The sequence below is a fragment of the Manis javanica genome, chromosome 8 (assembly GCF_040802235.1).
Source record: "Manis javanica isolate MJ-LG chromosome 8, MJ_LKY, whole genome shotgun sequence".
Lineage (NCBI taxonomy): Eukaryota > Metazoa > Chordata > Mammalia > Pholidota > Manidae > Manis > Manis javanica.
This window is the reverse complement of record NC_133163.1, coordinates 228,192-243,017: the sequence shown is the minus strand read 5'-3', so window position 1 is coordinate 243,017 and position 14,826 is coordinate 228,192. Positions and strand designations below refer to the sequence as shown.

At 53.8% G+C, this 14,826-nt stretch overlaps 1 long non-coding RNA gene and 1 gene segment (V, D, J or C); one reads left to right on the top strand and one right to left on the bottom strand.

The window, feature by feature from the left end:
- Positions 1–4,534, top strand: LOC118967120 (uncharacterized). Its single transcript, XR_012133604.1, has 3 exons — positions 1–294; positions 622–1,205; positions 3,014–4,534. It is a non-coding gene; the product is annotated as an uncharacterized lncRNA (long non-coding RNA).
- A 127-nt stretch (positions 4,535–4,661) lies between these two features.
- Positions 4,662–6,399, bottom strand: LOC140850662 (immunoglobulin heavy variable 3-23-like). The segment is given in 2 exon segments: positions 4,662–6,145; positions 6,250–6,399. Coding segments are annotated over 2 exon segments (375 nt in total).
- Between the last annotated feature and the right edge of the window lie 8,427 nt (positions 6,400–14,826).

Sequence of the window (14,826 nt, the reverse complement as noted above, 5' to 3'; positions counted from 1 at the left end):
GGCTGCTCCGAAAGGGCCTGTCAGCTGAGGAATCTCATGGATCCTTGGAAGCCTCTCATCTTTGGATCCAAAAGGCTGATGATGCACCTGTTTCATAATTGGGTGATGACTTTGGGGAGTAGACAGCCTCCACCCACACTCTGGACCAACCCTGGACAATTGGATTATTAGTATTTGTTCTTATTATTGCTTGCTGACATGTAAACATATTTCCTATTGACTCAGGTTATTGTACCTGCGTCTGCCTGCAAGGTTGGCTGGTGAGGAGGCAGGAACCAGGAAGGCTCAGTGAGGGTGAGGAAGGCCTGGGATGATGGGCAGGGGCACGGGGGGGTCAGGGACCCGAGAGCCTGAATAGAATCCGAGGTTTGAGGCAGGGACACATCCTCTGAGCAGACAATAGGGTCAGACCATGTCTGCTAAGAAGTCCAGTCCCAGTGTATTTTAGGTTTCTGGTGGTTCTGGGATGCACCTGAGGGTGGCCTACCCAACAGTAGATGAGTGTTTTCCATGGATGGGGTCAGACACTCCTTGGGCTCTGGATCGGTGTCCAAGTTTTCATTTTTCTTTCACAAAAGGACAACTTATTTTTCAATGTCCTGGCTTTTTTCATATCTGCAGATATCTGGGGACAAATCAGGAGACACAGTGGTTGGCAAGGTATCAGGAGGACGTCGAGCTGCTCAGAAGTGGGCTTGTGAGTCAAATATTTGCTTTTGAAGAGGCTCAGTTTGCAAGTTATGGGCAGTTGGCTTCCATTCTTCTACCCTTCTGTGATCCTGCAAGCTGACTCCAAATGACTGAGTGGCAGCCCTTATAACAATGCTTAGAGATTGTCCTGTCCACCCATCCACACTCTTGCAGTGTCCCGTTAAATTAGGGAGAAGATTTCTGTCTGATATGGAAATGGACTAATTTTATTCTCAGGGCCTCAGCTACGGTGCTGGGTGCCTGTACAAAGTCTGTCAACTGCATCCCCCAGAGCCTTGGGATGCCCCCATGTTCCTGAGGACAGAACCTTAGGTCAGTCCACATGGAGGGAAAGGCCTCCACGGTCACTCCCGGCAGGCCCAGGCTACCAGGCTGCAGCCCGGCCCCTTCCCGGTCCTTTGCATGTGCACCTGATGCTCTAGCCACCTGTTCTCCTGATGTGGGTGGCTCCCTGGAGGCGGCCTGTCTGTCTGATGACCTCCAGGTAGGCACAGGTAAGAACCCTTCACACTGTGTGTGCACAGGTGTTTGGAGACTGGTGGACATTCACAGCCACACACACAGGTGCCCACAATGAAAGGAGCCTGCAGGGCAGCCGGATGGAGACTCGTATGTAACCTTAGCATAGCTCAGGAATAGGGGGGATCCCAGGGCAGGGAGGGTTACAGGCTGAGGCAGGAGACGTGGTAAACAAGCATCACCCGGTGGTGAGCATGGTGGTCCCTCAGGTGGAAGAGGCTTCCACAGATCCCTCTTCCAGAACCACCTGAAGTTTCTCTACAATGTCAATTTCATTTGCAAAAGAGGACTTCAAACTTGTACTTCCTGTTTAGGCCTTGGGGGGAGGGTAAAGAGCAGAGGTGTCACCCTGGAGCTCAGCACGGGCCCTGGGCACTGGGCAGAGGGTGCGCCCTCTCCAAGCAGGCCTGCCCTCCAGGCACAGCCCTCCTCTCTGCAGTGTCAGATTTAGCAAGAATCCAGTAGAGAGAATGGGGTCGGATTATCCAGAACCCTAGTTCAGTTCTGATAGACCATTGTCTGATGCGGTCAGCCAGCCCCACTGTGGGTACTTCAGCCTCAGCTAGGATAGGACACTAGGGGCAAGGACAGTCACCATGAGTCCCATTACACCAGCGCTGTGCCTCAGTTACCACAGGCTCTCACACAGGCCTTCCGGAGAGGCAGCAGACAGAGGGGACACTGTAATCCTCCCCACACCTGGGATCAGGATTGAAATTGCTGGTGAGCATTGATGGGCGTGCTGAGGAGAGGGGCCTCCTGGACTCACTCTGTTGTGTGCGGGAAGGAGAGGAGTTTGTACGTGGGAATCGGGCGCCCGTCCTTGGACCAAGCCCTGGGCCTCTGTGTGCACCCATCCCCCTCCAGGGAGGGTCATAATGCAGCGGACTTTCAGGAGAGTGAGGGTGTGTGTCTGCAGCCCTACTGAGGGGCAGGCACAGGCATGGTGTCCACACGTCTGAGAACATCATGCCCAGAGCAAACCCAGTCCCCTCCTCCCTCACCCCCAATGCCGGCTATACAGGCCTAACACAATGGCTAAAATGGAAGGCCTCACAACACCAAGTGTTACCATGCATACAGAACAGCTGACAGGCTCACCTGGTGGTGGTGCGTTTGAAAATCTACACAGCCGCTCTGGAGCGCAGGAAGGCAGTTTTTTACAAAGCTAAGCATAGTTTTATCCTATGAACCAGAATTCACGGTCCTGAGTGTTTACTGACCTGTCACGAGAACTTCCGTCCACACAAACTGCACAGGAATGATTGTCGTTGCCCCCTTCATAAGGGCTGAAACAGGAGGCAGGCAAGCTGTCCTTTCACGGGTGGGGGGTGAGTGCTCTGTGCTCCACAGTGCCCAGCATGTTTTCACATCCGCACCCCAGTGCCGTGAGGGCTCCCGCTTCCCCACACCCCTACTTCCCTTCTGTTTATCATAGCCATCTAGTTGCCTGGAAGTGGCACATCCTGGTGTTTTCAGTTTCTATTTCCCTAAGATCTGATGCTGTGGAGCATATTTTCCTGTGCGTGTTGCTCATTGTATGTCTTCTTTGGAGCAAAATTCATTCAAGTCCTTTGCTGCCCCCCTGTTTAAATGTGGGTGTCTTACCATTCTTTTGTTTGGTTGTAAGTGCTCTTTGCATATTCTGGGCACTGGACTCTTGTCAGGTTTGCAAATCTTTTACTTCATTCTGTTGCGTGTCTTTTCACATTCCTCCTAATGTCCTTTAACGACAAATGTCCTTGGGTTTGATGAACGCCAAGTAGCTCTTCTTCCTTTGCAGCTCTCGGTGTCATAAGAAGGACCACGTGACACATCCAGGGTCCTGAAGAGCTGCTCTCAGGCTCCCCTGCGGGGGTCCCAGGATGTGCCGTCTTACATTCAGCTCCTCAAAGCACCATGAGGTGATCTTTGTATATGCGGTAAGGTTGGGACAGATTCATTGTTTGCAAGTGGAAATCCAGTTTTCCGGGCAGCATGTGGGGAGATACTCCACCTCGTGCTCCCCGCAACCTAGGCAGGATCAATTCACCCTGGAAGTGTGGACCTCTCTGTGCTCGCTGAGTTCCATGCCACTGGCTTACGTGTCAGTCCTCATTCCGGGAGGAAACTGTTTTGAGCGCCTCCCAAATGCCACAAGGATCCCTCAGTCATGACTGGGGACGCAAAATAGTGAAAGCACTTGAGAGGCACTTTAAGTGTCCCTATGGAGGCAACCTGGACATCCCAAGAAATGAGGCGGGCAGGTCCTGAGGGATTTACGCAGATCATGTAAAAACTTTGGTTCTCACAAACTTCCACAAACAGATAATGCTTATATCTGCGTTGTTCACTTGAACTTCTCATAATGTACATTCTGCTCACAGGGGACAAGTCACAGGGAACAAAAGACCCCACAGCTTTGGGACTGGAACGGGAATGGAAGGGTTGGGGACGTGTTACACAAGGCCCATGCTGCCATGGACAGGATTTCGGAGTTGATTCTGCTGAGACTCAGAGACATAGGTGACAGCTTTAGAGACGGCCTCTGCTTCCTAGAGAACACGTTACTCTGGCGGGATTTTAAGTACAGGGGTTAGTAAAGGCAGTTCTGACCATGTTCTCAGATGAAGACCAGAACAGTACTTGACACTGGAGGTGGCCGTCCTCTTTATTACCTGGGAGAGAGCCTGGGGCAGCTGTGTCTGTGTCCATCTTCTGTGGAAGGGAGAGGGTGGGAGAATGACCCTGACACGTCTCCGAGGGCCGGTGCTAAGCGGGGTTGAAAGACATGTCGGCTCCTCCTTGGAACTTGAAACAAGTGCAGTGGGATCTGTCTAGACTGTTCACAGACTGTGTGCCTCCTTCTCCACGTCACCATCAATGATCCAGGATAAACACATTTTCCTATGAGAAAAGGAACAGCGGCTGGGTCCTGAGTGAGTCCTCAAAACTCCAAGATCACCAGGCCACCCCTACTTCTCTTTTGGAATCTGTCCCAAGGGTTCTGCTGAAGCCACAGATCCTGTGACCTGTCCCAGCCTGCATTGGGTTCGTTGTGGTGTGACTCGGGGGCCCTCTGAAGGGTGTCTGGTTGGAGCACCCCTGGACAGTCCTGCAGGCAGACCAGGAATGTCCCCAGCACCCCCACCCTCGCTGTGGTTGAAGGCCGTGTGGTCTCACAGATGCTGCAGCCTCACCCGGCACCCTTGCTGTGTCTCTCACAAGGGTGTCTTCCTAAAGAAATAAAGCAAAACATGCAAACCATCTTAATTTACTCTTTATTCAGCTGCTCAGAGGCCCGGCATCAGAAAACCACTTTTATGAGTCCTTGATGTCATGAGCCTCTTTCTGTTGGGAGAACACAGAATGGTCCTGGCCATGGTCAACTGCACATGGCAGGCTCACTAGGCCAGGCCCCAGTTTTCTATCAGACATAAGGTGACTGCTGATATGATGAAATTTTATAGTTTTATTCAAATCCATCATCCACTGTCCTACCCTAGGAGGCTCTCCTAGATGATCTGGTGGGTCCTGAGTCACAGAACCGGCCTGGGGATGACCTTGCTGGTGGACAGCAGCTCAGCTTCACGAGGGTCCAGCCAGGCCTTCCTGATGACCATCCCCATGGACTCTGGGTGAGCCCGGCCTGCCCCCTGATGGCCACCCCACAGCCCACAGCCATGAGGGAGGCTCATCTGCAGGCCACCCGGAGCCCAGGAGAGCAGGCCACACAGTGACAGTGTGAGCAGCACAGGGTCATTTCTTCCTCACTCCCCATGGTCACCAAACACACATACCTCTAGGCTCCTGTTTCCCTGGCATTTGCCAAGGCGTCCACAGGGGGGACAGCAGGGGAGCCCTGGACAGGGTGAGGGACAACTTCCCTCCAGGCCTTTCAGGAGCCTGCAGGTGTCACAGCTGAGCTCCATTTAAATAACCTGAGCACTGAATTCAGGGCACAGATAACACATCCTCTAAGCTCAGGAGGAGAGGCAGCAAAGGGCAAAGCAGGAAAACAACTAGTGGTGGTGAAACAGATGAGAAGGAAAGTGAGCTCAGGTCAGAGCCTAGGTTTATCTGTGCACTGTGGTCAGGAGGGGATGAAACGTGAGCCTGGGAGGGACTGCAGCACCCGACGCTGGCCCAGCCTCTGGGTGGCTCTTGCCACACCCACACCCCCTGTGCTGGTCAGGGGCTCCCCCAGCGGGCTCTGCGCTGACACTGATTGGGAGCCCCCACCAGGGACGCTGAGCTTCCTCGGGACTCTGATCCTGGTGACCAAGAGGGTCATTTCTGCCTCCTTAAGGGCATGATTAATTTGGTGCATGTGAGAACTTGAACCCCAGTCACTAGGGATGCAAACGAAACCTGCCCTGTGTGATGTCAGAAGTGAGCAGAGGATTATAAATATAGACAAGTTCCCTGGGGGAGCTGCCACGTGGAGAGGGAGCCTGGACCCTCACAGGAAGCCACCCTGAGCCTCCATGTGCACGTGCTCCTGGGGCTGCGCCCCTCCGACGGTGGGTCCTCAGCGCCCCCTGGTGTCCGGAGCCCCTGCAGCCCAGCCCCTCCTGTGCCCTCCAGGGAGGTTGGTGTCTGGTCTCTCAGGGACTTTGCCTCACTGTGTCTTTGGCACAGAAATACAGGCCTGAGTCCTCGTCTGTCAGGCGGTCCATTTGCAGATCCACCGTGTTCTTGGCGTTGTCTCTGGAGATGGCGAACCGGCCCTTCACGGAGTCAGTGTAGTATTTGCTGTTTCCATCGCTACTAATAGCTGAGACCCACTGAAGCCCCTTCCCTGGAGCCTGGCGGACCCAGCTCATGCCATAGTTCCTGAAGGTGAATCCAGAGGCCACACAGGTGAGTCTCAGCGATCCCCCAGGCTGCACCAAGCCTCCACCAGACTCCACCAGCTGCACCTCACACCGCACACCTGCAAACACAGAGACGTCCTGGTCAGGCACCTGTCACACGTCCACTGCTTCCCCGACTCACACACAGGAACAAACACAATGTCTCCTGTTCCCCATCCATCACCTCCTAGAAGAGCAGCAAGGAGAACCCAGCTCAGCCCAGACTCCATGGTGAGCCGTGTGTGTTGAGTCCTGATGACCGGCTTGGGACACCTGGGCCTCCCTGGGCTGGGGCTCCTCTCCCAGAGCTGCAGGGTCAGGGCTGGGCTGCTTTTCATCAGCACAGGGAGGGCCCCATTTGCATGAGCTCTGACTCTGTAGCTGCCCTGGAGCTGGACATCTGCAGAGTGGGTGGAGGCCCAGAGCAGGGGTGTGTGTTAGGCATGCTTAACACATTAAAATGCTTCCAAAGTATATGAATTTTCATTGTCTGTTAGTGTATTCATAGAAATGAGTGACCCATGTTGTTGTTTTGTACACTTGTCCAAAAACTGGTGTCATAGGAAGCCATGGATATTCATTTATTTACATATAAAAATTGCAAAAAGACTACAAATGGGTCTGGAAGGTTTCCCTGAGACCATGTCTGGTGGATGATCCCCCGGTGTGGGCCTGTGCTCCTCCCTGTGTCCCCGCATGCTCCCAAGTTCATGACCAGGGAAGACCTGCCACATTCCCTGTGATTTTCAGGCCCCTCCAGCCTGGGAATGTGGTATTTGCATCATTGCAGTCCTACCTAGACCACCGAGGAAGCCAGGCTCACACACATGTGCTCAGGGCTCTAACATTTCCCAGGTCCATATCTAACCTTTCAGTTCTCCTGCCACACTGATACCCACGGATCCCACCCCAACTTGGTGAGGTGCAGTACCCCAGAAATGCACACTGTTACACTTACATTGCTGCTATGATGTAGGTGTTCCTGTGCACCAGCATCACTACAACCCGAGGGGAGAAAGGCTTCCCCCAGGACGTGTCCTCGTGTCCCTGGGATTCCGTCCCCCGACCCCTTCCTTCCTCACACCCAGGTGACCAGGATCCTTACGGGGCTTCACTGGTGAGCTCATCTTGGAGAATCCACACGAATGGATGCCCAGAGGGAGCTTTAATGCTGAGGGGCCAGTGAGCCTGGGCGAGGAGCTATCAGGGTACTTTTCACAATTCCTACAGGGGAAACCAAGTCTGGGCCGTGAGCTTGAGGAACGTGAAGGAATAAGGCATTTGCAATGAATGCTTGTAGACCTCAAGGCTGCCTGTGTTTCTCATGTAAGTGATCAGTAAACTCATTTTTCTTAAATAAACCCATGGACGCTGCACTGGCCTGAGGCTGCCGTGTACATGGTTCCTGGTGGGATGCACTGGCCACGCTCCCCACAGTGGTGCCTGGTTACCCACTCTCTGTTCCATCAGTGTTGCCATCTCTCCCTGGGAGTGACTGCAGGATCTGGGAGATGGAGGGGGTCTCTGAAGGGACACTTTGACCAAAGACATCCCCATGAATTTATGGGACCTTCCCTGGACTGCAGGACAGTGTCAGAAACCCCCCTCCCTCCACAGCCTCTGCTCGTCCCTCTGGGTCAGAGTAGCTGCGGGAGCTGCCACCTCTCAGCACTGCCCAGCTCCCTGCCTTCTTCCTCCTTGAAGCTGCTGCCCAAATAAAGAATCCAGGCCAGTTAAATCCAGTCCTTGTGACTGCTTTAGGGGACACGGAATAAAAGGCAAAAGCAGCCCAGTGACTGACAGAGACCTGCTTGTATGGGCAGGTGTCATATAAACTGACCACGGCTGTGCTCAGAGCTGGGCTACCTGGCTGGTGTGTCCCCTCCAGTTCTTGTCTCCAACAGTCAAGGACAGTCCCTGTAAGGGCGTCTGCAGATGTCATGACATCCACCTCCTCAGTGCCCCGAGACTTGGCGAGTGTCCTAGCAACCCGGGGTGTCCCAGCTTTGGTCAGAGCAGGGCTGAGGGACACGATGTGCTCAGGGGACAGACGCCTCTGTTGTGGCTCAGGAGGGACAGTGTGGCCCTGAGGGGCGGGGGTGCCCAGCCTGCCCCACGTCCCAGCCCTGAGCCCTCAGTCACCACCCTTCCCCACCCTCCAACCCCACAGGGAGGGTGGCCTCTGCAGGACAGCTGAGCCTCACGGGACCCGCACCCACATCCCAGGTACTGACCCAGCCTCCCCATGGGCCTCTAACCCCCACTGCCTTTCCACGGGGTCCACGTGTGGAGGGAGCAGGCACATCCTGGGCAAGGGTGGTGAGGGTGTACTGTCTGCCTTTTATGGTGCTGTGGGCTCCCCAGACTAGGACACAGCTGAACCCCAGGTAAGGCCTGAGCCCCAGGTTCACCCCTGAAGCCACATCAGGGAGCAGGAGACAGAAATGTGGCCACACAGTTTAGCAAAGAAAGACGCTAATTCACAGAAAGTGGGGCAATGTGAGCAGGGCTCAGAGAGCCTGAACTGGACACTTTCTGAGGAGGAGGGTCAGATGTCAACCCCACCAGGTCCTCAGGCCACAGACCCTGGACTGGATGCCTTGTGCTGTCACCACAATCCTCAGAATGCCCTCAGTGGTTTCCTAAGATTCCCACCCTGAGTCTCACAGGGAAACTCCCCTCAGGGCCCTTAGGACTGTGAGCCTCTGCTTTGGGACCCCTGTACACATTTTCACCTCCACAGGTGATCCCCTGTGTTTGGTGCATGTGATAAAGTGACCACACATCACAACAGTTTCCTCAGCCACAAATGCCTAGTTCCCGAGGCCTGAGGAGCACAGAGGGTGTCCATGGGAAGCGGTTAGATGCAGGGGAAACCACAGACTCTGGCAGGAAGCAGTCTCCCTGGGCACCTGCTCCTGGGGTTGCTCTCTGTGCTGCGGGTGCTCAGCGCCCCCTAGAGTCCCGATGTCCCCTAGTGCATCCTGCGTGTCCCAGGGTGTTGTGAGCACCTGGTGTATCCTGAGCACCCCTGGGTGTGCTCAGTGCCCCAGACACCTGAGATGCCCCCAGTAGTCCTAAGGGCCCTGGGAACCACTGAGGAACCCTGGGAACCACTTTCAGACCTGGGAATGTGGGCAGAGCTGCTCTGGGCTGAGGGGAACAGGCCCCCACCACCACTTCCATGTGGGTCTGTAAGTGTCCAGGTGCTCTCAGGGCGTGAAGGGGACAGTCATACATGAAGGGCCCATCCTGCCTCCAGGAGGTGGGGGCACCTGGACGGACAGGGTTCATGTACTCACAGAGGCGACAGTAGGGTAGGTGTGCCTTTGCTCATGGGGGTGCTGGTGGGTTTCAAGGGTAGCTCAGCTGCAGGAAGGGAGAAACAGGGATGTGGTGCTCTGAGGTGCTGGTGGCATTTGTGGGCATTATTCATGGTGATTGTGGCTGGACACTAGGTCATGTTACAATACTAGGAAGACAAAAATGGAAGAAAAATAAAGACAGAAGGGTCTTTAGCATTAAAAGGACATAATGTAACCTGTAAAACAGATGCCATTGAAGGTCCCCAGTGATGAGCACACTGAGGGGAATCAGCCACCATGACCTGGGGTGACTTAGAGGGGCAGGTGGCTCTCATGCTGGGGAGATGGGACCTTCCCTTGAGGTCTTATGTCCCCTGGAGAGGGCTCAGAGGATGGACTGGGAGCAGAGTCTGGTCTCAGCACAGGGGGGCCTCACGTCTGCACAGCAGAAGCTGTGGGACTCATTGAACAACTGTGTGACAATGTGTGCAGGGAGACGGTGCTGCTGCTGGGGTGTGTTTGCTTCAGGTGAGTTTCTGCTCCCGAATGAATAAAAAATTCACTGTCACCATTTTTCTTTGTTTTGGTTTTATTACCTCATGTTCTTGGAAGCCCAGTTGCCAACATTGGAAATAAAGAAGGGACTCAAATATGATAAGAAATTTTTCTCTAAGTGCCCATAGACCCTTGGGAGTGATTAAGGTCAGGTTAAAGGAATCTGTTTCATGATAACCTGGAGGCTGATCTCTAATGAGATGGAAACATGTTAACAGAAACCCTCAGTGATGACAAGAGCCTCAGTTTTCTGAGCCACTTATTGGAAAACCACCGGATCAGGCAAATACCCCCAGTATAGGATCTGATGGCTCCCGCTGTACATGAACATAGGTCCGCCTCCCTGGTGCAGCCTCACATCCCCCCAGGCACCTGTCCCCGTGCACATGTGACAGCTCTGGGTCTGGGGTCACACCCCTGGTTCTTCAGAAGCTCACTTAAGGGAAATCCCCTCCTTTCCCCTGTCCCTGCTCCTGCCTGCGTGTGACTTTCAGAACCATGTTGTCAGGTGCATGCCGGGTGGGGGTCAGAGCCCCTGAAGGTGACACAGACATTGAGTTGATAAAGAGAATGGTGTCTTCCCACTTGGAGAATCTGCAATCTCACAGCTCCGTGGTGGCACCAGAGGACTTGCAGTGAATGTTAGATAAATGCCTGTTTCTCTGCACTACATGGTTTTGACAAACTGGTTTCTACCTAAATCCAATACTTCGGAGGACACTTTACAAAGACATTGGAGGTCATTCCTGGTCATGTGACACCAGCAACAGCAAAGACCTTGGCAATATGTCTGGAGGGACATGGCCAGCACCGGGTCCTCAAGAGCCCTCTGCACACATACACGGAGTTTGTTCAGCATCCACCTGCCATGTATTTAAATATGTTTTATTTGTTTTGTGTTTTCTCCTTTTCCTGAAGCGACTCCTTGACAAAAGCCTACATCCCTTTATGTCCCTAAGGCCGTGCTTGAGTTCACGTTTGCAGCGTGCAGTGGACCTGCTGTTACTTCCAGTAACGGAGGTGCACACCTTCCAGCCTCATCATAAACCAGCCCAGCGAGTTCTCATTACGTCTCAAATGCTACTCTCCCCACATCCACAGTTTTCCAGAAATGCTGAGGAAATAATATTCTTTAATAAAACTATCCAAACTTTCACGGACCCTTGAGCTCTCGTGGGCTAAGGTGTTCCCGCTGGGCACGAGGGAATCAGGATCCTCTCCCTGTGGACACACCCCTGACCCCTGTGACACGGTCCCTGTGACGACCGTGCACTTAGACATGTTTCCTCCCATAGCAGCCTCGGCCCTCAGGCACTCGGACACTGCAAATATCGGAAAGAATCCATGTACTGTACCTGCTCACGTCAAGAACAGGTGACGGCTGCCTCCCACTCCATCTTTCCCCAGACTCCCATGGCAGGCCACCCGTTCATTCCATCTATTGGGAGAAACATCAGATAAAATCATCCTTAAATCCCATTGAAGGGATTTTCACAGGAACTTTGACAACAAATATCACTGCACAACCGCAGAGAGTCGGTGTTCGGGCTCATGGCTCAGGAATACCTCCCTCGCCTCTGGGTGCTGTAATGAAGGTCCACGGACTGGGTGGCTTCTGAACGACAGGGATTTATTCCTCATAGTTGTGGGGCCTGGGAATCTGAGACCAGGTGCCAGCAGGCTGGGGGACTGGGGAGAACCTCCTCCCTGGGTGCTGTCCTTCCTGTGGCCTCCATGGAAGGAGGGGCAGGGGAGCCTCCTCAGTGCTGCTTCATGAGGGCGCTGACCCCGTCCCTGAGGCTCCCCCTGCTGACCTCAGTGCTCCCCAGAAGCCCCGCCTCCTACCCCATCACAGTGGGCATGAGGTTTCAACATGTGAAATTCTTGGGGACCCAATCCTTCAGCCCATATCAGTAACTAAAGCATCACGTTTACATTCCAAACACCTGGACGTGTGCTGCAGCAGAGCCCCTCAGGCTGAGGGATCCGAGGCCTCTGACCTTTGAATGAACACGGCTGACACAGGACCTTGAGAACCAGTTCATGACCCTGAGTAATAGACAGCTTCCTTCTGAGACTGGGTCACACCCCTTGCTAATTCCATTATGTGCATTATTTTGTTATTATAATTCCTTGCTTTCTTATGAACTTTATTCTATATTCAGGAGACAGAGCTTGTTGCCTACCCATAATGGCCTCTTATCTCCTCCTATATTTTATACTTTTCAGTTTAATACATCCTCAGGCTCTGTTTTGACGTCTGACTGCTGACACCTCCAGGCTCACCCCCTCCCCCTGCCCACACGTTGAAATGTGATAGAAAGCACGGCTCCCCTCCCTGGATGCCGGAGGGAGACGGAATCCACAGAAGCCCTCCAGGGAGCAGGACCCTCACCCCTTCCCCCTGACTCACAGTAACCCTGGGGGAGTCTCCTTCCCGTCATTCTCTATGTTACTCGATCAGACTGGGCATACCCGTGAAGCTCCTGTGGTTGTCCTGCCCTGCACGGTGCCCACTCCGGTCAATGATGCCCGTGTGGGGCCAAGACCATAAGCACCCCGCCAGATTTTCTCCTTTGTCTTTGGGTTCATGAGGCATCTGCAGTGTGGTGCCCAGCCGGCACTTTCTGAGCTGCTGGCGGACAGCAGGGCCCCGAGCATCTCTGGGCTGCACCGTGCAGGCCAGCTGGCCTCTCTGATAAGGTAAGATGCCTGATATAAGATTTGGTAATTCATTGGTTGTCAGGGCCATGAGCAGACTGCCTTTTGTGCAGGTGAGAATGTTTCCTCCTACTTCAGTGACCCCTGCTGATTCAGAGACTGATGTGGGAAGTGAACAATCATGACCACAGAGGGGTTCTTTGTGCAGAAGAATAGATGGAGAGGAAGCCCCGTGCTGACGGTTATCCAGCCATGAACTCCACCTGCATCAGCTGCAAGGACGGATCCTGCTCTGCGGCTCCTGGGCGCCCCCTGGTGCCCTGAGCCGCCTGTACCCGGCCTGTCCTGCCTCCTTGAAGGCAGGTTGGTGGCTAGGATCACATGACCACCCTACCGCGCTGTGTCCTGCACAGTAACGCCTGGCCAGGGGCGGCTCTGGGAGGAAGCGGATTGCCCAGTTTGGTCAAGTTCTCTATGAATGTGATGAGAGCGAAGTAAACAAGAGTGAGAGCTTGGGAAAGGATGTTTATTTCTCACGTCTCAGTCTCTCTGCCGTGCCCTAAGCCCCGCTCACCCCTCCGTGCTCCCCAACTCTCTCCCTCTCCTGCTGCAGTGGGCTCCCCTCTCTGCAGCTCCTTCCTCTTGGGGTAACTCAGTGGGCAGGTCCCTGGTGACTGGCAGGTGCCTGACCAATTATGTACCAGGAATGAAGGGGAGGGGGGAATGGCCATTTCCTCTGCACCCCTTGCCCTGGACAGACAGTCCTGTGAAAGACTGGGGCTCTGCAGCAGTAAACAGGACACTGACAGGCAAACATGCTCTATATGCACATTAATACCACTGCCAGGCCGAAATTCTGGTTGGAAACTTCCATTTCCCCAACTCCGAGGCATTGACTGCAGACACATCATGCTCTTGGTGCTGTCTCTGGAGATGGTGACGCGCCCCTTCCTAGAGCCAGGCTGGCACCTGCACCTCATGTACTAATGCAGGTGGCCTAATGTAGCCCCTTCCCTGGTGCCTGGTGAACCCCATTCATGTCAGCATTACTGAAGGTGAAACTGAGGCAGACCTTAGAGGATGAGAGAGATGATGATATTTATAATAGTTTGGACATGAATTTATGCTTTTGTAGGCTGGCCCTTTGCAGGATGTTGGGATGTGATGAGTGTATTTGGCATGTGAAATTTTGAGAAAATTTGGGAACATGAGGATAGACTGAAGGGGTTTGAATAGGCTGTGAGCCAGTGAACGTTAACTTAATGACAAGAGGCATTGTGTAGTGTTTAATTAACTTAGAAACTGAGATTAAAATATTACCATGGAGTATTGGGGTGGCTCCTTCTGTGACCAAACAGCTCTCGCCAGGGGAAGACACAGGGAGACTGGGTCACAGCCAGAGTGGGTAAGGTGCCCGGTGACACAAGATAGGCCTCAGCTGTGAGGTGGAGGAAGGAGCCGTGAGCCCACAGGTGCCAGGACTCGGGTCTAGGAGCTGAAGAGAAATAACAAAGTCCCCGGGGTGTCCCAGGGGGTGGACACAACCCAGGACTGTGTTTGCAGAGCCATAAATCTGAATGCAGCCTTCTGACCACAGAGGGTTAAGGTTAATACATTTTGTTTTATGCCCAGTGTGGGATAATTTCCCTTAGCAGTAGTGTGAAATGAGTAGGTGCCAGGAGAGCATCTCACATCAGGAATCTCCCCACCCAGCTCCCAGCTGTGCAATGACCCTTGGGGCTGCCTCAGGGCCAGGGACACATGCAGGACTGTGGCCCATGGGATGTGCTTCCCCTGGAACCCACCACAGATGAGAAATCTGAAGAGGGAGCTGCTGATGTGGCCTCAGCTTGACCTGGCACCGCTGCCCATGCCTGGATTCTCACATATCAGCAGGATGGCCCTGTGAGAAGGTCATGGACTGCCGTTGGCCTGACAGATGGGAGATAGACCCAGTGCTGAGTGTCGGTGTTCATGCTGCTCTGAGCGTACCTTCTCTCAGTTGAGAGGGACTCAGAGACTGTGACAAGGAAAGCCCTACAGCCCCAGGACCTGCTACCAACCCAGGATTCCCTGCTGATCAGGAAGCATTTCCAAGGGTTTCAGACATCAGGATGTGGGTTCTCACACTGTGTCTTTCACACAGTGATACACGGCTGTGTCGTCAGGTCTCAGACTGCTCGGCTCCATGTGGGCTGTGCTCCTGGATGTGTGCCTGGTCACAGTGACACTTCCCTGGA